This window comes from Paroedura picta, chromosome 9 (assembly GCF_049243985.1).
Source record: "Paroedura picta isolate Pp20150507F chromosome 9, Ppicta_v3.0, whole genome shotgun sequence".
In the NCBI taxonomy this organism is placed as follows: domain Eukaryota; kingdom Metazoa; phylum Chordata; class Lepidosauria; order Squamata; family Gekkonidae; genus Paroedura; species Paroedura picta.
Genome location: NC_135377.1, coordinates 25,129,549 through 25,151,479, shown reverse-complemented (window position 1 = coordinate 25,151,479; position 21,931 = coordinate 25,129,549). Strand labels below are relative to the sequence as shown.

The following is a 21,931-nucleotide window of genomic DNA, read 5'->3' as shown; positions in this document are numbered from 1 at the left end:
TGTCCCCTGGTTCCTCTTCTCATGACAAATTCTCACTTCACCCCCAATTTAACTTGAACCACCCTTCAGAGGTTCAATAGATTGCATGGGGGGGGGGGAGACATGCTTCCATGAGGGCTATTGCCTGCACACCAATTAGGATCCAACCCTGTGGTTTGTACTGTAGGCACAGAGAGCTTAAGCTTAGTGTTGTTCTGCCCCAGAATCACCTGCATTTGATTTTAAGAGGCACTGTGATTAGCCAGAGGAAAGATAAACAGAAATACTGTTTTACGTGATTACAAGCTACACTTTTGGAAAAAAATTATTTATTTTATTTATTTATTTGATTTGTATGACCGCCACTCTCGGAAACCGGCTCGCGGCGGTTCACAATGTTTTAATACAAATACAATATATTAACCATTAAAATTCCCCATTAAAACCCCATTAAAATAATGACTGAGTCATGAACCGAGAAAGCTTCTCTTTGCTACGTAGTTCAGGCAGACAGCTCATATCCACTTTTACATTAAAGTGGAATGATATGGCACCATCTATCCAAGGGTCAGGAACTATAGATACAGATTCCCAGCCTTATTGATCCTACACTCACTTTTGAAATTTTAAGACAAGGCTGTGGATACTACCACAAAAATGGCTGTGATGGCCACAGGATTAATTACAGGGAGTTGGGAAGTTCCACAAAGGAAGCATAGCTCACTAGACTGGTGTGATGCTAGTGCTGTTGTGGCAGAGCAGGTTCAAGCAAACATATGTCCAAAATGAAGATGAGCAAAACTAAGCTACAAGCTCAGTTGCCTTACCCTTTAAGCGGTAGTTATTGCTGCGAATTGGTAGCAGTGGTCTAAAGTTCGGCTCTTCCCCCACAATCTCGTAATCTCAACTGTACCCCATGAGCTCTCCCATCACCTTTAGTACATCTCAAAGTCGGCTGGAGGAATAGTGTAGGGTTAGGATGAATGACTGAGTGGCTCATAAGAGAATGAGTGATGAGAAAGGGCAAGAACATGGAAGAGAAACAAACTAAAATAAAGAAGTGTAAATCGAGCAAAGAATAATGTACAAGAACAGGAAGATGAAAAAGGATACTGGATGGATATGTCAGATGTCAGGAAGTAGGTAGCCCCCAGAAAACACAGGAAAGTAGGTAGGCCCCAGGCATTGTGGCATGTTGTGGCAGGCCATATTTGGGATTATTCAACATTTCAATGATTTAAAATAAGTATGAAGCAGTTTTTAAATAGAAAATATGGGTACAAAGTTGCACACATTGAGATAACTAGAGAGTGTGGATAAAGGAGAAATTAAAAATTGTATTTTTGTGTCCAACTATATGTTCCAAGTGGCACTTAAGGACACATTTTCCTAAGAAGGGTGCATAATTTCTGCTGATCCTGCCCTCCCACTTCAAACCCCACCCACAACTCTGCCCTGACCCTATTCCTGAACTGTTGCTGAATCCCAATAATAGAATTCAAAAAGGCTCATTGTGACACCATAGGAGGAGGAAGTAGCAAAAATTACTGGCTCCTTTTATAAAACAAATCTTAGCCCATGGAACTGCATGGTTGGATACAGGCTGATGAGAATCAGGGTTTATTAAAGTGCATGAATATTCCCAAGAAAATACATACCATTTTCTTTGTGGACAAAGGCTCCCTGAGGAGATTCTGGGATACCTTTCCAGATGGTGATTGGTTTTGGATAACCAGGATCCATAGTTCTCATATCTTCACTATATCTCCAGTACCTAACACAAACAGAAGCAAACATCTGCATGTATCAATACCTCCTGTGCAAAGGATAGATTGGGAAGAATAATGCACTGGGCGAAAAACAAATGAAATAAGGGCAGCCAGATTTGATTTTAGGTTTCTGCACAGCAGCACAAGAAGTGCCGAGATCTACAGTACTGTTTCAGTCAAAATTTTAATCATATACTAACCAATAAGTTCTGAGTTAAGTTCCTAATCCGGTCTTAACTTTTCTCTTATATATGCATCCCAGAGGTCTTTTGTTACACAGTCATGCAGTGTGCATTAAATAATTCAAGATGCTGAATAATGTACATAGGACTATAGTTACAAAGAAATATTTCAGTGAAAAAAAATCAAGCACATGAAAGTTCGAAGTAACAAACTGTGACACCCTTACATTCTTTTTGGCCCACTGGCGTACAAAGGTGTAACTCTGCTAAGGGATGCCATTGAAAGTATACTGGGTATAGATGATCTTTAGTGTGCATGATCAAGTGGAAACACAGCAGAAACAAACCGTGAGATGTTTGAAAGGTGAACAATCCACAAGTGAATGGGGGTTTTATATTGCCTTCCATGGATATTTCTTTCTTTGATTTATGCTTCAATTTTAGCCTTAGGCAAAGATCCAAAGCCCAATTTGAGGTCATCCAAAGACAAGGATTTGAACACTGAAATAACACTATTTTCCCCCTTCCAACAGAATGGTTGAAAGCAACCTTATATGAAATGGGTGAGAGGAATGAAGCCCTGTCATCTCCTTTCTGTTTTCTGCTCCTTGAAGTGTTTTCCTCCAGCTTCTGTTCTGATACCAGAATTGAACTGAGCTGGAAGAAAAATGCTTAAAGCAACTGAGGATGCTTGAACACTTGCTGGTTTGGTTCATCACTTGTCCACCACTGACAATCAGGGAGCCAATTAACTGAAAGCTGTTTGGCTGTCGGCAATCTGTTCTTATCTATCTGTCGGACCAGGCTTCTTGCAGCCACCAGAACTGGACAGCCAGCTTAGGAGGGATCCGTCAGGAGTCAGCTTCTGATCTCCTGCTGGGAATTTTTTTACTGTGAACTCAGCAAAGTTTTTGGGTGGAGGGGGTCTCAGGAACAGGCTCTCGGTAGTTTCCAGAGACCATTTCGGTCAAGTCGTTTTGGCTTCCAACTTCGGCGCTTCGGCGATCACGGAAGCCCAAGACAGCCAACTGTGAGTAGCGAGACATGGTGAAAGGGGACCACCATAATGATGTAAAAATAAGGGTTCAAAAGACTGCTACTTAAGAGCAAAGGCAGAAGCAACCTGAATTGAATGACTCTTTATTATTTTATGTGAGTTACCTTGAGGATGTTTCTGGAAGGGGAAAAGAAGCATGGTGAAGTAGTTAGATTGTCAGACTAGGACTTGGAAGTCTTAAGTTCAAAGCTCCATTCCAGCATGGAAGCCTACTGGGTGACCTTGGGTTAGTCTCACACTTTCCCCCTAACCCACCTCTAAGGGTGGTTGCAAGGATAAAAAGGAGAATGTTGTAAGCTGCTTTGGGTTCCCACTGGGAGCAAAGGAAGGGTATAAATGAAGTCCAAAATAATTAAATAAATATTTAAAATATTGAAACAACTGCCACCCTAAACAGATTTACGTCTTCCTAAATCCATCAGAACTAATGAGCTTAGAAGGATATGACATGGTTTAGGTTGGCAATGCAAATTAAGCAAAATTAGAGAAACTGCTCAGAAACAAGATGAAGAAACACCATTGCTCGAAACTTTTCCCTGTATACCTCCAAAGAATTGGTCTACTGCATGAATCCTATTCATTTTTTCAAGGTTCCTTCAGAAATATACATACACATTGTATCCAGTATAAAAGTTAACATAGATTTATTCAAGATGATCATGGGTCTTCTTAATCATCATTTATATCTACTTCCTCACTGTATCAAACCCGGAATATTTCTTCCATATTTTCTTAAATGTCTTCCCTTAAATGGGAAGCCTCTTGTTTCTCACTCTTTCATGACTACCAAACTCATAACTAGGGATGGGCATGAACTGAAAAATTCTAATTCAGGGCAGTCCTTTAATTGAATCCTGAACCAAACTGAGCTAGAATTTTCCCAAACTGAACCAGCCAGTTCAGATCCCCTTTGTCCCGGTCATGTGTGCCTGTCTGTGTCTTCATGACTTCTGCTGTTGATATGCTGGAGTTTAACAGAGACATTGTAAGAAAAAATTGTTTCCATAGGCAACTTCATTAAGTTAAAGTCTTCCTAAAAATTTCCTAAAATGGGAAGCAAAACAGCTAGTGAAATGCTTTCCCCCACTTGGAAGCAAAGGGGGGGGGGAGTGAGGCAGCTGATAAGCAGGCCTGCCCTGCTCAGCCCTTAGGTTTAAATGGCCTGAACAGACAAAATTCTGGTAACTGTTCACCTTCCCGGAACATCGGTTCATGGACTATGAACTGGGCCAAGTTCAAGCTGAATTTTGGCTCATGAACTGGTTTATGCCAATCCCTACTCATAGCTACTGAAAAAATAACAGTGGGTTGTCCCCAATTCAGAGGGAAAAAAACTGTAATAGGCTTAGCTTGCAATTAAAACCAGCAGGAGAATTCAACTCTAATGTTATATTAGAAGGAAAAAAGGTGAGTAAACAATATGTACTGAGATGCTTAGTGGGATAGAGGCTTATTCCCACTGGTGGTCAATATCCTATAATAGCTCAATTATCTCAGCAAGACTCGCGCTCTTAGATCTTCTCCTTCTATACTGTATTGCATTTCTGTCTTGCTGAGTCTCATTATGCTTGTTATGGCTCTAAGTAGCAAGTTCTCCATCAACAGAAGTTTTCTTTAGTAGCAATGTTACAGCTAACGGTATTTTTAGGAAGACTTTAACTTAATGAAGCAGTCTATGGAAAGAAATCTTTCCCACAAATTCTCTGTTAAACTCAAGCTTATCAAAAGCAGAAGTCATGAAGACAGACACAAAAAATGTCTGCTGTCAAAATGATCTCCCAAGAACATGACTGTTGAAAACTGACTGAAGAGTAAACTTAAAATAACAAATCTTTTCATCCATGGGAAGCAAATTATATGACAGGCTTTGTTTGCAACGGAAACTGATTGTTTGCAGGATGCTCGAAAGAAACATAAGTTTCAGCTGTCAAGATGCTGCCTGCTTCCTCTCCTGATGAATGGTACAGAGATAAGAAGAAAGCTTCCATTTGTAAGACTGGGTTGAGACACTCCCTCTTTATCGAACATGTTGTATATCAGAAATGGAAAGATAATTAGGTCCTCTTCTGGACAAAGGGCAAGCAGCATGACCCATGCAAACAGAATAATTGGGGATGTGAGCAAGGGTATAACACAATCCAAAGATCTTCATTACTAGAAGTGACAAACCAACAAAGCTGTCTGAATGCAGCCTTGCTTATGCCATAGTCATAGCATAACTACACTTTGGATGACAAAGGAATAAAGGGGTTGTGTTAAAGGAAGATGGGGAGTTGACAGAGAAGCTCAATGACTATTTTGCTTTTGTGTTCACTATGGAACATATGGAACACATACCCATACCTCAACCCCTATTTAAAGGAAGGGAGTCTGAAGTACTGGCAAATTGAGGTGACCAGAGATGAACCCCTAGACTTACCGGAGAAATTAAAAACTGGTAAGCCTCCAGGTCCTGATGGCATACACCAGAGAGTTCTTAAGGAACTTAGATGTAATTTAGTTGATCAACAAACCTGTATATGTAGCATCACTAAATTCACTAAATTCTGCAGAAGACTGGAAAGTAGCAAATGTTATACCCTTTTATAAAAAATGGACCTAGAAGAGAACCAGGAATTTACAAGCCACGCTGCCAAATATTCATTGCAGGCAAATTAGTATAAACAGTAATAAAATATAGAATTCTTAGGCACATAGAGGGACAAAGCCTGCTTAGGGAGAATAAGCATGGCTTCTGCAAAGGGGAATTCTGTCTCACCTTGGAGTTCTTCAAGAAAGTGAACAGCATATAGACAATGGTCACCTAGATTACATACCTGGACTTTCAAAAGGCATCCAAGATGATTATCTTCAAGTGTCTTCCCTATGAGGAAAGGCTGAGGAGTCTAGGACTTTTCAGTTTAGAAAAAAGAAAAAAACCCTAAGGGGGTTTATAAAATTATGTGTGGAGAAACAGAATTGTTTTTCCCTCTCCCAAAATACTAGAACCCAAGGGCATCCAATGGAGCAGGTGGACAGTAGGTTCAGGATGGACAAAAGGAAATATTATTTTTCACAGCCAGATGAGGTAGTGATGGCCCCAGAAACAAACAGCTTTAAGAGGGGATTAGATAGATTCAAGGAGGATAAGTCTATCAGTGGTTACTATCTATGGTGACTGAGGGGAACTTCCACCTTCAGAGGCACTGATGCTCTGAATCCCACAGCCAGGAGGCAACATTAGGAGAAGGCCCTGGCTTTTATGCGCTGTTATTGGCTGTCCAGAGGAACTGGTTGTTCACTGTGTGGGATAGGATGCTGGACTAGATGGTCTACTGATCTGATCCAAGAGATCTGATCTTTTCTTATATGTTAAGAATTTGGAATGAAGACATTCACAAACTGATATTGGGTGCTGAGAGCTTTTGCGCATACAAAGAATTCCCTGTTGAATACTGGGAAAGTTTCATATCTGAATCTTCATGGCAGGTGAAAAACTGTTCCCTTTCCATTAAGTGAGTAAATAAGCTGTTTCTCATATGGGAATACTGTGTGTATATCCAAATGTCAATGTGCCCTTTGATCAGAGCCATACAGTTACAGACTGAGAGAGATAGGCTGTCAGGACAGTTCCCTTTTGTTTTAAGGGTTCTTGACCTCTGACAGATGGAAGGGAGTCGGAATCAAGCATTTAGTTTCTTATATTTTTACCTTGCTTTCATAGAAACTTGGCTCCCCAAACATCTCAGAATAAAAAGTTTATAACATGATAATCAAGACAAATGTTGCCCAGAAAGAAGTACTCGCAGGTGGAGCTACCTGCAGGTGCACTGGAGAATACCTCACTAATGCCTGCTGGAAGCGAGAGGAAGGGAGGCTTTCCAATGGAAACGGGTACAACAGAGAGTCGCCTAGCCAGTTCCTGCTCTTCCTATGACTGAGAAAAGATACACACATTGACATGGTGGCAGTCTAGGTTCATGGCTTAGGTTCATGGTAGGGTTCCCAGACAGAGCTGGCACTCAATGGGAGACTTGGGGTAGAGAGCCAGCATGGTGTAGTGACTAAGAGCGGCAGACTCTAACCTGATGAGCTGGGTTTGATCCCCCACTCCTTCACATGCAGCCAACTGGATGACCCTGGGCTAGTCCCAGTTCTCTTAGATCTGTTCTTGCAGAACAGTTATCTTGGAGTTCTCTTAGCCCCACCTACCTCACAGGGTGTTTGTTGTGGGGAGAGGAAGGGAAGGCGATCATAAGCTGCTTTGAGACTCCTTCAGGTAGGGAAAAGTGGAGTATAAAAAAATCCAGTATGCCAGTATACTGAACCAGTATATTTTGACTTGATTCATCCTGGAAATGACCTCGTGCTATTGTTCCAATTACAATGTTTGGTGCATCCCCCACCCCTACCCCCCTAGTTCATAGGCAATATTGGTGGGGAATCATTTGTGTGTACATCTTTCTACACTGTGATTTCCACCTTCAAATTATATCCACAAGAACAGTGAGAGAGAGAGAGGGGAGGGGGCAGTGAGGAGAGAAGGGCCTCAGTCTCCCTTGATCCAGTCTTGCTTGCCAGGTGACAACAGCTTAATTTCCAATGACTCTTGAGTTTTAAACAATACATAATGAAGATCAGGATTCAGTTCTCACAAGTGAAATAATGACCAACTACTCAAATACCCCAAGTCTTCCTCAGCAACTCTTGATGATGAATATTGATATTTCACATGATAAAAAGGAGAATCCCAAGGCCATGCAATAAAGTTTATTTGCTCTGACAGGATATATTGTAGATATCCCATTTTATCTTTCATTTCTGTCTCCACTCTCCAACATTTTATTGAAAATGGAGCACAAGATATCATCCCTGAACATGCATTGCATGTTTTTGTGCTAGGATTTTTAAATTGATGTGCACAGGGCAGGAGGAAGGCACAAAACAAAAGAGTGAAGAAAGGGAGACAGGTAAATAATATTTTTTCAGTGCCCCAGTCTCTAAAGATATTTGCTAAAGGAGACACAACCTGTGATTGGCTGCATGTAAGAAACATCCTTTGTTGTTTGTAGGAAAATAAACTGTACATGAATATTGCATAAAACGTCTGCAGTTCTGCACATTAAAAGATTTACAGATATAGGGCAAAACAAAAGAGATAGGTGTTAACCCGAATGAGAAGGTATAAACAAGCATTCCATTTTCTTGCTTTGGGCCAGTGATCTCCTGAGGCTACAGGCTGCATCTGCACCATCAGGAGACACAATGGGGAGTGGAAATGAAATTGTGTAACAGGTGACAACATGTCCAGGTGAAAAACCAGATACTGATGTCTTTGTGTCAGCCAACACTATAGTAACAATACAGTTTCCATAAAATCCACTGACATCACATTGAATTTTCATCTGGGTATGACATCTGCACTCCGTGCGGTGTCCCTTCTACCCTTTGCCCATTCCCAGCTCCTGGCAGTGCCAGGTAGTGTTCTGGTATCCATAAAGCTTTGCACAGGTTCATCATGTGCAACAGTGTTTAGCAGATGGCAAAGATGCAGAGTTCATACAAGATAAGGACTAAATGTTCCTTATGTATCATAATTTTTCTCTGGGACACATGAACATGAGATGCTATGACAATGATGACAAGGAGACTGTTTGTTCTGAGATATGTATACCAACCTGTCTCCTTTGAAGAAGTAAGTTTTCCCAACATCTTCCCACCAAATTGCTGAATCAATACCATGGGGTGGAATGCTACTGCCCAATGTTACCAAATCATGAGGATAGCCGGGTTGGAGAGTGGTATCCTTGAAGACCCAGAATTTGTTACCTGAGACAGAGAGAGAGAGAGAAATATATGCATGAGCTTCATAATTATAGTCTATTGTTTCGATACATTCCAGATCTGCAAGCTAAATTTCACTAGGTTTTAAGCATGATTAACGTTTCTTTGAGCACTGCAGAAGAAATATTTTAAATTTTGATTCTGGAACATTTAATTTAAATGTGCAGACAGACACCAATGATTTATGCTGACCCCAACGGGCAAACAGGTGTCAATGATATAAGTTGCAGACCTTCAAACAGATGCACAGCTTGTGAGCCACTGTGTTGAACACTGTCCAGTGGCTATTATGGGTGGTTGGTCAGGAAATTAATAAAGCTCCTGTTTTTCTGCCTGACTAAGTTTGCAAAAATGGGCAGGGAGATCTTGACAAATATTTGGCCGTCCATGGTGCTGAGCAGCAAGTAGGCTTCACGTGGCTTGGTGGGATACCAATAAGAAAAAAAAACTGGAGGGGGTAACCATCAACCTCTTGGCAGACTGTAGTACAAAGTGACTGAGATGAATTATGGTTACCATCTCACTGACATGTTCTATTTCAAATTCCGCAGCATGTTGTTAGTCCTTAGGGAATGGAAGGTCTTTTTTTTCCCGTCAGTACCCCTGACTACAGAGTGGAAAACCTCAATTTATGGTGCTGCAAGTAAAACAGTTCCTCAGGACCAGGCTGTCAATTTGTAGAGCAGACATACCCTAAGGCACCCTGAGGTAGTGGAGCTAATGAGAAAGTCCGTGTTCTCGGATAGCTTTTCTGTACACCTATCATTCTAACAAGCAACAAGTACAAAAAAACAAGACTCTCTATACTTTTGTGCAGTGAACAAAGTGCCTGGGCTGGTTGGCTTCAGGAACACGTAACAGCCTTTAGGCACTGTTTTTCTGTAATCACTTTAAAAAGGAAACTTTACTTCACCCCAAAGACTGAGGATCAAGCTTGCGCTAGAGTTCCTGTGATGGAAAATACAGAAAGTTGTTTCACAGGTTTTGTTTTTTTTTTTAATAGATATCTCTTGGTGGTATTAAATCAGCAAATTCTTGAAGAATAATATGGAAGTATGGGGAGGAAAGGAAGGAATGTTTTTTCTCTTGGACCTCTGTGATTTACAGCATCCTCTTTTATCATGTTTTTAATTAGGAAATGGGATCTAGTGGCAAACCTTCCTATGTGGAGTTTGCAGGGCTGAGCTTTCATCAGCTGCTTTACTGTGGTTTGTTCTCTGTTTTTAAGCATCAGAATGCATCTGCTACTACATTGCAGAGCCAGTCTTCTTACACAAGGAGGCATTACATTGCTCCAACTATGCAGTGTTATTCCACTTGGGGTTATAACCTGTGTCCCCAAAAAGGATTTATCAGGCACACTTTGGGTTGATGTCTATGAGACAGAGTTCAGGGGGCATGAGAAGCTGGAGCCTAAGACCTAGCCTATGACCTCTGGCATAGTTATATATTACTTGTGTGTTCTCTTTTATTCTTATGTGCACTGTTTCTGCTGTAGATCAGGGCTGTGAAATGGTACACAAGTTACTCCAGCAACCCTCCCTGGACATAAAAGGTCCAGAGAAGGACAATTAGGTTCCCTGCATAAGAACAGATGGCCATATGGTCTTCTGCACAGGTCAAATAGTCCTATCCAGAATGGGAACCATGTAAATAGGAAGAGAGGAAAACACAAAATTCATGTATGACTATGGCAGAGTTCACAGTTGAGTCCAGGCCAGGATTCCCCACTCTGAGATCTTCACCTTGAGGTAACTGTTAACCTTTTCTCATTGAAATTCATTATTTGACCTGGATGCTTGCATAGGAAGTGGTTTAATGATAGATGAAAATGAAAGCAAAGGACATAATTTTATTTAGATAGAGAAGACAACAAAAATAATAATTGATATTTGGCATACTCTTAAAGCAGAATACATCTTTATTATGTAGCAGTTTTTAGGGAGAATGAACAGATTTTACTGGTGCAAAGAGTTACACTGGGAAACTATCTGAAATTCTTATGTTCCCTTCCCAATCTGCCTTCAGAAATGTTGCCTCAAATTAGCATGCATATATTTTTTAAAAAATTAAGTGTTATGGGTGCAACTCATCCAAAGTTAAGCACTTTCAAGTCTCATTAACTTCACTGGGGGAAATTCAGTAGCAACAAAATCACTGGTACTTCAGTTTGGCTATTTCATGGCCAATATAGATACATTTGAAATAGCTTAAGAAGCACATTAACAACCAATACCCTTTGCATAAAAATACACTGTTGGCTGAATCCAAAGCTCATTTCTACTAATGGAAGGGCATTTTTGTCAGTGGACAAAGAGGGACTTTTTGTCCTGATTTCCCCTCCCACTATAGATCTCCAGATCCTAATTTTCTATTCAAACTACCAATACAATTTCAACTGCTCAATATTGAACTGGCTAATGGTCATTGATTGACTGATTGATTGAATTAATTTATTTCCTGCCTTTCTCCCTGATAGGCATACAAACAGTTTATTGTTCTCTTCTCCTCCATTTTATCCTCACAACAGCCTGGTGAGGTAGATTACACTGATTGATGGCCCTATTATCCAAGAATTTTTTTTCCCTTTCAAGGACTTATACCAGAGTGGTCAGTCATCACTACATCATGAGACAGTGAACCCCACAAATTAAATAATAGGTTGGGGCCAACCAATTTTTTCATGGGCAAAAAAGAAAGGAGGAAGGTCCTTTGGATATGATGGAGTAAGGAGAGGAATTAGGTGAAAGTGGAAAAGCTGGTTGGATTTAACCCTATGTTAAGAAGCAGTTGTGTCTGTTGTGAATCTACTACAGGTGTCCCCAAATTCTAGTATTACGATGACTGAGAGTGATGGCATGTCCTGCCATTGGATAAATGGAGGGTGAACATGGTACAAACTAAAGATGTGCTGCAGTAACCCTGAAGCAGATCAAGATATCTTCAAGGTGCCTTGGCAGCTTGCCTGTACAGGGAAAACCCCTACATAGGGCAAAGAGGATGCTATAATGTCTTGAACTAATTGGACGATGTTTATCAAGCAGTAGTACAGGAGTGGTTAATCAGATAATGACCTAATTTGGGTGTTTTATTTGGACTGTATAAAAATCTGTGCCCTGGGCAGCTGGGGCATGGACTCTGGATTTTGGACATGAGCCCACAGTGTCACCTTTTAATTGCTGCAGCTATTAAAATGAGTTTTTAACAAGAATTTTCTGTCCTGCATGTGGTATTGGATTTCTTTCCCATAATGGGTGAAAATGAACATAAAATCCCTAATGCTGGGGTTATCAAGAGTTATCCATTTGCTACAGGGTGTACATAATGTTATAAACCTTTCTCATGCCCCACCTTTTCATCATTAAAAACAACTGGATAGCCTCATGAACTTTACTCTTTCCTCACTGAGAAAGTGCTGGAATAACTTGTTCATTTTTGTTGCCTCTTTCTAGCTCTGTTGGGACTGGGAGACCAGAGCTGTATACAGTATTCCAAATGGGTCTACACTTTAGAGACACCAGATTACTTTCATGTCATCCCTTTCCTAATAGTCCCTGTCACCGAATTAGCATAGGAAATAATGCAACAACAAAGGCACTGCAGGATAGCATGGCTTTTTGTGTTCTGTTTTTTTTAAAGTAAAATCCAGCTTGTACAATGGATTCCCAGGTGATTTTGCTGACACTGCTTGCTTGTGCTTAGCAATGGCTTCATGTTGTAAAACAGGAGATGTGAGGTTGCTCTTGGAATGAATTCTCATGCACATATTTCTGTTCTGCTGTCTCTCAACTAACACTGCCCATGCTGATAATGTTGTAGACCTCTGGGAAGTGACTTGCCTCTTCAGTGCAGAAACACAGCTAAGACAAAATAACATGGAATGTGGGAATTATAGTTGGCTTCAGTTACAAAATCCTACCTTGAACAATCTTTTCCCTTTTCTTTTGAGGCTTAAGGCAATTGAACTGTAGAACATAGCTGTAAATGGTTAAGCAATGGTGGCAGTAATTGCATATAAGATTTCTGTTGACTATGGGATGAGATCCAGCATGTTTTGGGTCATAGGCGCATTTTGCCACACCTGCCAATGTTATCTATGGAGAGCAGTATATACAGCAAGCTCAAGAATGATATGACTATGTTTGCTTAACCCCCCCCCCCCCGGTTGTTTTCTATCTCTTTAGCTCAAGCACTTATATCCATCCCAGTCCAGCTTCTGGCCAGGCCATGGGTGAAGATGTTCCGATTGCCCTCACAGATGATCTCCAGAGGCAGCAGGATCTGAGAAGGTTGGTGCTGCTGTTCCAGTTAGGCCTGAAACAGCATTTGACACTGTCAACCATGGGATATTAGTTCAAAGCCTAGCTAATGTGTGGATCCAAGTCACAGCCCTGAAATGGCTGCTGTCTTTCCTCTAAGGTTGGGGACAAAAGGTGGCATTTGGGGTCAGAACCCCTTATTATGTGGGGTCACACAGGGAGCTATTCTCTCCCCAATGTTATTTAGCATCTACATGCATCCCCTCACCCTTCTGGCCTGGAGTTCTAGGCTTCCTTGCTATCAGGATGCTAACAGCATCCAGCTATTTCATCTAAACCAAGGGTAGTCAACCTCTGGTCCTCCAGATGTTCATGGACTACAATTGCGCATTGTGCATTGCACCATGCGTAGCCCTGCTTCCCTCTCCCCCCCCCCCACAAAAAGAAGCTTGCCAGGCCGCAAGCTAATTGGCCGCTTTTGCAGCTAATTTGCTTGTGGCCTGGGAAGTTTCTTACTGTGGGGGGAGGGGGGAGCGGGGAGAGGGAGCCGTGGCCCGGTGGTTGGGGACCACCACGATAGAGCACAGCAGTATAGAGTAATGTGGAAATTCCTTTAGTTCAAATTGCAGACTCACTTTGGACTGACTGGGCAAGACACTGACTGCATTAAGACATTGCAAGAGGCAAGTAGCTGTTTTTGATGGGCATGGAGACAGCTGGGCATCATGCCTGTGTGTACTGTCTACTCCTTGCATGTGGAACACAACTGGAGGCTTCCATGCTGGCATACATTTGCTGTCATGTGTGAATAACAGCCAAGAGGGATGTGCAAATGACAGCTGCCTGAACAAACTGGAATGTGTACCTCCTACATGCAATCAGGAACCCTGGATACTCTCTGCACATCCCAATAAAAGAACTTAAGCCTTGGGAACAAACTGGTCCTGTGATGCTTTCTCCCACCCCATAGATTAATTCTGCCCACTCAGGATGTCTGAAGGAGGCTTATATGAAACTTAGAAACCATGTGCTAATGAACTAAACAACTATTTGCTCATTTTTCCAGTTATCTCCAATCAAATTGCATTAGTTAAGAATCCTACATTTAACAGCAGAAAAAGAAATCCCCATACAATCAACCCCTCACCTTTGTAACTTCAAAACAGTCTTGCTGATAAAAGTGTGTGAATGTATACATGTCACAGTACCTGTTGCAAAAAGCTTTCCACTTGGCTATTTGGCATGGACAGCAAGTGAACAGCTGGGCTTCTACATGTGATCCCTATGCTTATCTTATTGGTATTATGGAAGCATTTTGCTTTTAGCCTGCCTTCTTTCCTTATTCCTCTCCTTCCCACTCCCCCTACCCCACAAAACAACCTTTCTCTAATTTTTTTCTGTGTGGGCAATGTGACTTCCTTCTCACCCATATCTTCATCTTTCACTGCCTGTAAATTTTTAGCTTTCAAAATGAAACTGTCAAACAGTTGGATGAGCAGTGCTGAAAGTTATGACACCAGCAGTGTGAATTTTGCAACAACTCTCCTACTGCTGCATTTGGCTCGGCATCCAGTTTAACACTGCAGATGCTTTTGACAGTTTTCAGCTATGCTGAATTTTTTTTGCCATGCTAGGAAGGATTTCAAGATGTCATAAGAGAATTCCACAGAGCAGGGGGAAATACCGTGGAATTAAGGAAACAAATGGTTTGTGTTTTTTAAGCAGGTATTTGAACAATATCACCTGCTGGCATAATACTTGTACATGATGACGCATAAAGGCAGGAAGGATACATAGGAAAGTATGCACACTAATATATTTCTGTCTGTCTATAGGCTTTATGCTTAAATGCTTCAAGTGAGCCTCTGACATTAATGGTTCTCACCCTTGACTATCATAATAACATAAAACTTATAGATTTACAATAAAACTTCCATCCAAATACTGGAATAGAACAAAACCTTAAGTTCACTGAACTATGCTTGCACTGTAGGTATAAACCTTGGTCAGCAGCCTGCTGGATCAGCTTCTCTGATACTATCCAACTCAACAGGTTAAAATCATTGTCCCATATGTTGATATCAATATGCACAGAGGGAGAACAGGCGTAAGTGCAATGCTCCCATTCCTTCCTACTCTTGAGTCCTAGTTTATTTATGTAGGATAGGGATCCTTAACGGAAAATGACTGAACCAGCTCTGTTCCCAATGATTAGGATGGTACTTACAAACATATACTTCCTACACATGTAGAATCTGTGTTTGACCTCTAGCGGCCAGCTCTTCCTCTAAGTATGCTGGTTTCATTCCATCATCTCCCTTCTTCTCATTCTGATCCTAATGCAACTTATGTCATCTATAGCCTCTTAGAAGGCTTTGTTGAAGGCTTTTTATCACCAAGTGCTGTATTAATTAACTTTGCCTGTTATTCCCGAATCAAAAAAGGCAATGGTTCATCTGACTGAAGACAGAAAATCATTACATTGAAGAAAATCTTTACACTGTTAAGTATCCAAAGTTTTGTGGGGCTATTTTTGAGCCATAAATGAATAATCATAATCATAAATAAACATAAACATATAATATGGATTCCAACAGGATCCTGCGGAAGGATTTGGAGAGAAGTCAGCATTAATTGGGGAAGGCACTGGCAAACCACCCTGTATTGAGTCTGCCATGAAAACGCTAGAGGGCGTCACCCCAAGGGTCAGACATGATCCGGTGCTTGCACAGGCGATACAATTACCTTTACCTTTACAGCAGTAATAGCACCATGTCAATTCTAGGGAAAACCTGGGAGTGACTTGATGCCTGTCTAGAAATCAGTGGAAACTATGGTAAAACTATAACTTTATGGTAAAACCATAGAATTTTCAGTCATTCAGAGAGAGGACTGATATTACTTCTCATTCTGCCAGAAACAATGTCACATTGCTGTTCCAATGGCCACTTTGTTTTTCTCTCCCTGAGGGGGCCTGTCAACCCTGTGACTGAACAATGTAGCAGACGGCAAGACTATGACAGAAAAATGTTATGAGAATGATTCATATTGTTCCTTCTGAATTTATTGGTGACCACAATGAAACTATCTGAATGGGTGTCAAAACCATTTCCACCCCAATTCAGAATGTCTAAATGCCTTCACCATGATTGATCCTGCCAAACCAAATCATAGCTTCAGTTGTCACAAGTTACTTCAGACAATGGTTCAACACTGAGAAAACTATATGGAGAAAAAGAGAGAAGGCAAGCAGGGGAAAATGTATGGCAGAGAATGGGTCAGAAATGTGGGTAAAGAAAGAGAAAAAATTACTGGGTTGAATCCAGAATAAATTGGCAATTCCCACTGGTATCCCTTTCCCACTGCAGACTGCCTAATTCATCAGGATTACCTGTCCCACAGAAGCAACAAAGAGGAAGCAGAAAAGTACTGTTCTGCCATCAGAAATGTGTATCCAGTTTTAACTCACCAAAATGGGGGTGAGGGATACGAAAAACATGGAGCTGAGGAGAGGGCAACGTATAGTGTTCATGTGGGGAGTATTAGGCGATATGTTCTTAGCATCCTCCCAATCTCTAAGTAGGATTGCCAAATCTGGATTTGAAAAACCTAGCGATTTTGGTAGTGGAGCCTGGAGAATGTGGAGTTTGGGGAGGGGAGGGACCTCAGTGGCCAAACTGTGGCTCTCCAAATGTCCATGGAAAGGCAGGGGATCTTGGGAATTGTAGTCTATGGATGTCTGGAAAGCCACAGTTTGGCCACCCCTGCCAGAGTCAACCCTCCAAAGCAGCCATTTCCTCCAGGTGAACTGATCTCTGTAATTTCAGGAGTTCTCCGGGGCCCACACAGAGATTGGAAACTATCTTTTAGCTACAAGCATCCAGTGTTATAAGTTGTACGGTTACACAGAATATTTTCATCTAGTCCTTGATTTTTGCCAACACAAATATTCCTTAACAGTCCTATCTTTATAAATAATCATATCCTATGTGGGTTTTCACTCCCGATGAACAGGTTGCAATGATAAACTAGTATTTATTCAACGTAAAGTATAATTTTCACATTAAGCTCAAATTAGATGCATATTTAAGACCTTTAATTTTAAGTAACAGCTGACGGCTGGTGCAAAAATTTGGGGTAGGGAAAATGCTCCTAAAATCAATTCTGCATGCCATATTTTCGAGCTTTATGCAGTTTTTAATTACGAAGGATATTTGCATGAAAACAGGATCTTTATTAATAATTCATTTCCCACCTGAAATCTGTAATGTCACGATACCAGGAAGACAAAAATGATTGTATAACACAAATGACATGATAAGCAGGATAAACAAGTGATGCTGAAAATAACCAGCTATGATTACCTTAAAAAGGAAAGAAAAATGAAATAAGGGAATTGTATTTTCCTGCATCTCATGCTACACAACTGACTAAGAGCCACTGCAAATCTTCACTGAATTTTCTTGATGTACATAAAGTCAATATAATAACCAAAGCTTCATTCTCTAAGGCAGGGATTTTGATGGCTTTGGAAGTGTTTCCTGAGTGGGTGGGAGTGAATTAATTTTAATATATTTTTAAAATTTGTTAAATGTTTATCTGGTGATACAACCATATATGGTCACATTGACCTCCCACCCTGATGGCCAGTGATGGGCCTGTACGGGGTGGGAAGGGGTATGCCCCCGTGTGGACAATGTTTTCCAAGCACATTCTGCATGATAGCACCACTTCTGAGATTTCTCAAAGCCTGAAGAATATTTCAAGGGTTTCCAAACTGTAACAGTGTTAAGAAAGGCTGCTCTAAGGCAGGGGTAGTCAACCTGTGGTCCTCCAGATGTCCATGGACTACAATTTCCATGAGCCCCTGCCAGTGTTTGCTGGCAGGGGCTCATGGGAATTGTAGTCCATGGGCATCTGGAGGACTACAGGTTGACTACCCCTGCTCTAAGGGATTAATCCTAAGTAGGTCTACTCAGAAGTAAACCCCACTCTGTACCTATACTACACTTAGTCTGCAATCCTAAAATTACTTTACTGGGTGTCAGTCTCATATGGGGCTTACTCTCAGGAAAATGTTTTTAGGTTCACAAACTAAGTGTGGCATAGACTCCCTCCTCGAAACCTTGAAAGTTGGAAACCTTAAACTTTATATCTAACTCCTTCTGTGATCACAGAAGAATACCTATCTGGTTGTGGATTGTTTTAAATGCTGTGGATTTCCATACTTCAAATGGAAGTATGATGCTTTTTGTGCCACTGAAAGCATCTGTGGATACTGGCCAACACTATGTGGGGCGCCAAAAGGGCACCAACTCTCAGAAGCTAAGTAGGGTTGGCCCTGCTTAGTACTTGGGTGGGAGACCCCCCAAGAAAGTCCAGGAATGCTACGCAGAGGTAAGCAATGGCAAACCACCTTTGTCTCTTGCCTTGAAAACCCCATGGGGTTGCCATCAGTCTGCTGCAATTGTATGTCTATAAAGGTTGCAGCACCTCCTACCACCTCCTCTAGATTTTGATTAAGATATTTTGTTATTAAATATGTCCCTTTAAAAATGATGCAACACAAAGTCTGCAAATTAATGTACAGTGAAATGACAATTGAAATCATGAAAATAAACCAGACATCCTGCTATTTGATACACAGTAATTTAACATTCTCAGAATTCATTTCTCAGATTCTGTGTTAAAAGTGCTACAGGGGAAAAAAATCTAGATAGGTTATCATACAGCCACTCAGCAACTTCACAATTTATGCTATGAACTTAGTATTTTATTTAATAGCTTTGAACCTCTGCTGTTAAATTTACTGCTACAAAGAGTCACTTCAAGTCACCTTTAAATCATTTCAGTGGAACTACTCCTAGTAGCAAGGATAATATTGTACTGTCTGATCTCCTGAAGAAATTGCTTATCCAGGCACTAATATCTTGCAAAATTTCTTGACAAGAGCCAGTCAGACAGCCTAAATCTAGCTATGATTAATGAGTAGATCTGAACTATTTCTGGCCTAACCATGACCTCTACGAGGTAATCAAATCTTATGCAGTCTACATGTTCATCAAACATGTAGAAAGACCATAAAAATAGGGAATAGAAGGTCACAACTGCAAGAGTGTCTGGGTGTGCAACTGCCGGTTCCATACACAAGAGTTGACTGATACATAGAGGTCAGACGTGAGGCCTGTTCTTCCACCCTGCTCCTCTTAGAATAATAAAATGGGGAGAGAAGAACTATGTAAGCCTCATTTATAAACAGGAATTCCATCTTCCAGGTTGGGTCTGGGGATCCCCTGGAATTACAGCTAATCTCGAAATCTCAGTCCCCCTGGAGAAAATGACTCCTTTGGAGGGTGGGCTCTATGGCATTATAGCCTACTGAGGTCCTTGTCCTCCCAGGCTTCATCTCCAGGAGTTTCCCAACCTGGACCTGCCAACCCTATCCTTCCATCTCCCTCTGGTAGCCAGGGGGGACCTGGAAACCTTAAGTATAAATGAAGTAAAATATGCCCTAAATGCCCATCCATCTTGGGCAACCTCCCAAGGTTGGTGGGTAGGTCATTCTGGAATCGACTGGGAAATTGGGGAGAGTATTGACTGGTTTTGGGCCCCTGGGGGGTATGTGTTTTATCCTTGTTTTATTGTCTTTTGTAAACTGCCATGAGCCAGCATGGTCCGGGAATGGCAGTCAATAAGTCGAAATATAAATAAGCAAACAAACACTGCAGTTTCACAATAGTGTTCTGTATGAATCCTAGAATGTTGCACCTATAACATGATATCACTTTGGTTTGCACTGAAAGTGATGTTGCTGTTTTGGTGCAATGCTGCATCACACCACCACCACCATCCCATTTTTTTTACTGTTGCCAGAGTGGAATGGCAACCTTATGTCTTTTCCCAATCAAGCAACATGCACGAACAGAGCAGCAAATATTTTTTAAAAAAATGATGCACTCAAAACATGTCCAAAATGTTTTCCCAAGTTTCTTATCAATGGTTTACTAAGGTTCTCCTTTATTTTCACTGCTTACCTTTAAAGAAAACAAAATTTCCATCACTGTTTTCATAAACTGCATCAATACTTGGAGGCAGTCCTCTCCAGAAATATGTAATCTGCATTGGGTATCCATCCATCACTCGGTTATTTCTGACACGCCAAAACCACTGATCCTGGAAACAAACAAATGCATCTCTTGTTACACTTGGTGGCATCCACACATTCTTATAAGCCTTTCAAAGTTATTTAATATGTCTTTTAATATTGTAAAAATATATATTTCCTACCCAAGAAACCTCATGGTTTCAAAAAACCCTGGTTGAGAAAGCCTGGACTACAGAGATCAATTCTCCTGGAGAAACTGGATGTTTTGGAGAGTGGTCTCTATGGCATTTTAGCCCACTGAAGTCCCTGACCTCCTTCGGCTCCACCCTCAGATCTCCAGAAGATTCCTAACCAGGAGCTGGCAACCCTATCCACCATCCACAGCTGGGGGGCATGGGGTACCTAGCAATCTTACTATATTATTATAGTGTTTTCCATCCTTGGGGGGGATGACTAACCTGTGTCTCAAGAGGTCAGAACGTAATGGCAAGTTTTCATATTCATATTTTTAAAGTAAGTCATGAAAACCTCAACATAGTTTTATTAGTGTTTACCCATTTCTTAGAGCATCTTTCAGTCTCTCACACAGAAAAGTTATGTGGCATTTTCGGTTACTGTTTTACCCTTCAGCTGCTCACAGCTGCAAGATATACGACAGCACTTAATGAAGGACAGTAAAGCAATTCTTAGGATTAATTGTCCAACTTCCAGAATGAGAAAAGGGTAAAAAAGGAAGGAAAAATTAAATTCTCTCTTAGAGAAACAGATACCTTAAAAGACCTAACTGAGGCAGATTTTTCAAAGACACACAGATGTCAGACTTCTAAAATTTTATTTAAGAGCAGAAGATGAAACAGTGGAGCCTACACAGAAGAAAGGTGAAGGCTTGCTCTAAAGTGGCATTAGGAAGCACGTTTTCACTCAGACAGTAATAAATGTTGGAAGAGTTTTGCAGACTGGGCTGTTGAGGCATCATCCATCAAAGATGATGAGATGCTTTTGGGGAGGGGAGGAATGATGCAACTATAAGCTTCACAGGGCAAATGTCTTTTTGTTATCCCCAAAGATTATATTCCCCCATTCCCCAGAAAGAAGTTAGAAAACTACAAGAGCATCCAGTAACAAGTTGCTATTGAAACTGTGATCTGTCAAGTCCTTATGAAGCCACTCTACGCCCCATGTTTGAGCCCTATATTTAGGCAGAAAAGTTTAAAAAATGAATACCATTACACAGAAAAGATCAGACATTGCGGTTAACATATCCAAACCCCGCTCCACAACTCATTATCCACCGAGTCAAAGAGAAGAGATCAACCCTTTATGGAGACCCAACAGAGACTAAGTAGATCTGCTCTTTCCTCTGACTCAGGTGCCTCTACCTGACTCAAGACCTAGCTATATCTTCATACACTGTGAGCACGCTAAATCTAATAACCCTTAAACTGTGCATGTTAGAATATGCTAAATTTGTAGTGTGCGTAATTCAACAGCATATATCTAAGTATCCTTCAAGGGCATCAGGAACTACCGGGAATTTTTCAAATAATCTTCTCCTGTATCCTGTTTGGTCCAACTGGAGACTTTCTGCTCCTTTGTGCACATTTCCTATCAGTTTGCCTGCAGATGAAGAACACTTAGACTGCTCTCTCCTCACTTTACAAAGTTGTTTCAATTCTTAATATATTTATTCTTTAAGCAGCTGGTGCTCCACCTCTTTGCATATCTAAACTGCCAACATGGCAGACATAACACATATG

At 41.0% G+C, this 21,931-nt stretch overlaps 1 protein-coding gene across 3 annotated transcripts in view; it reads right to left on the bottom strand.

Annotated features, from left to right (window-relative positions):
- MMP16 (matrix metallopeptidase 16) overlaps positions 1–21,931 on the bottom strand; it is a 187,437-nt gene that overhangs the window by 17,799 nt on the left and 147,707 nt on the right. For all 3 annotated transcript variants that reach the window (XM_077351973.1, XM_077351974.1, XM_077351975.1), the window contains 3 exons: positions 20,104–20,242; positions 8,645–8,795; positions 1,638–1,753 (listed from right to left, as the gene is read on the bottom strand). In XM_077351973.1, coding sequence (XP_077208088.1) covers positions 1,638–1,753; positions 8,645–8,795; positions 20,104–20,242 — 406 coding nt within the window. The remainder of the gene's footprint in view (positions 1–1,637; positions 1,754–8,644; positions 8,796–20,103; positions 20,243–21,931) is intronic.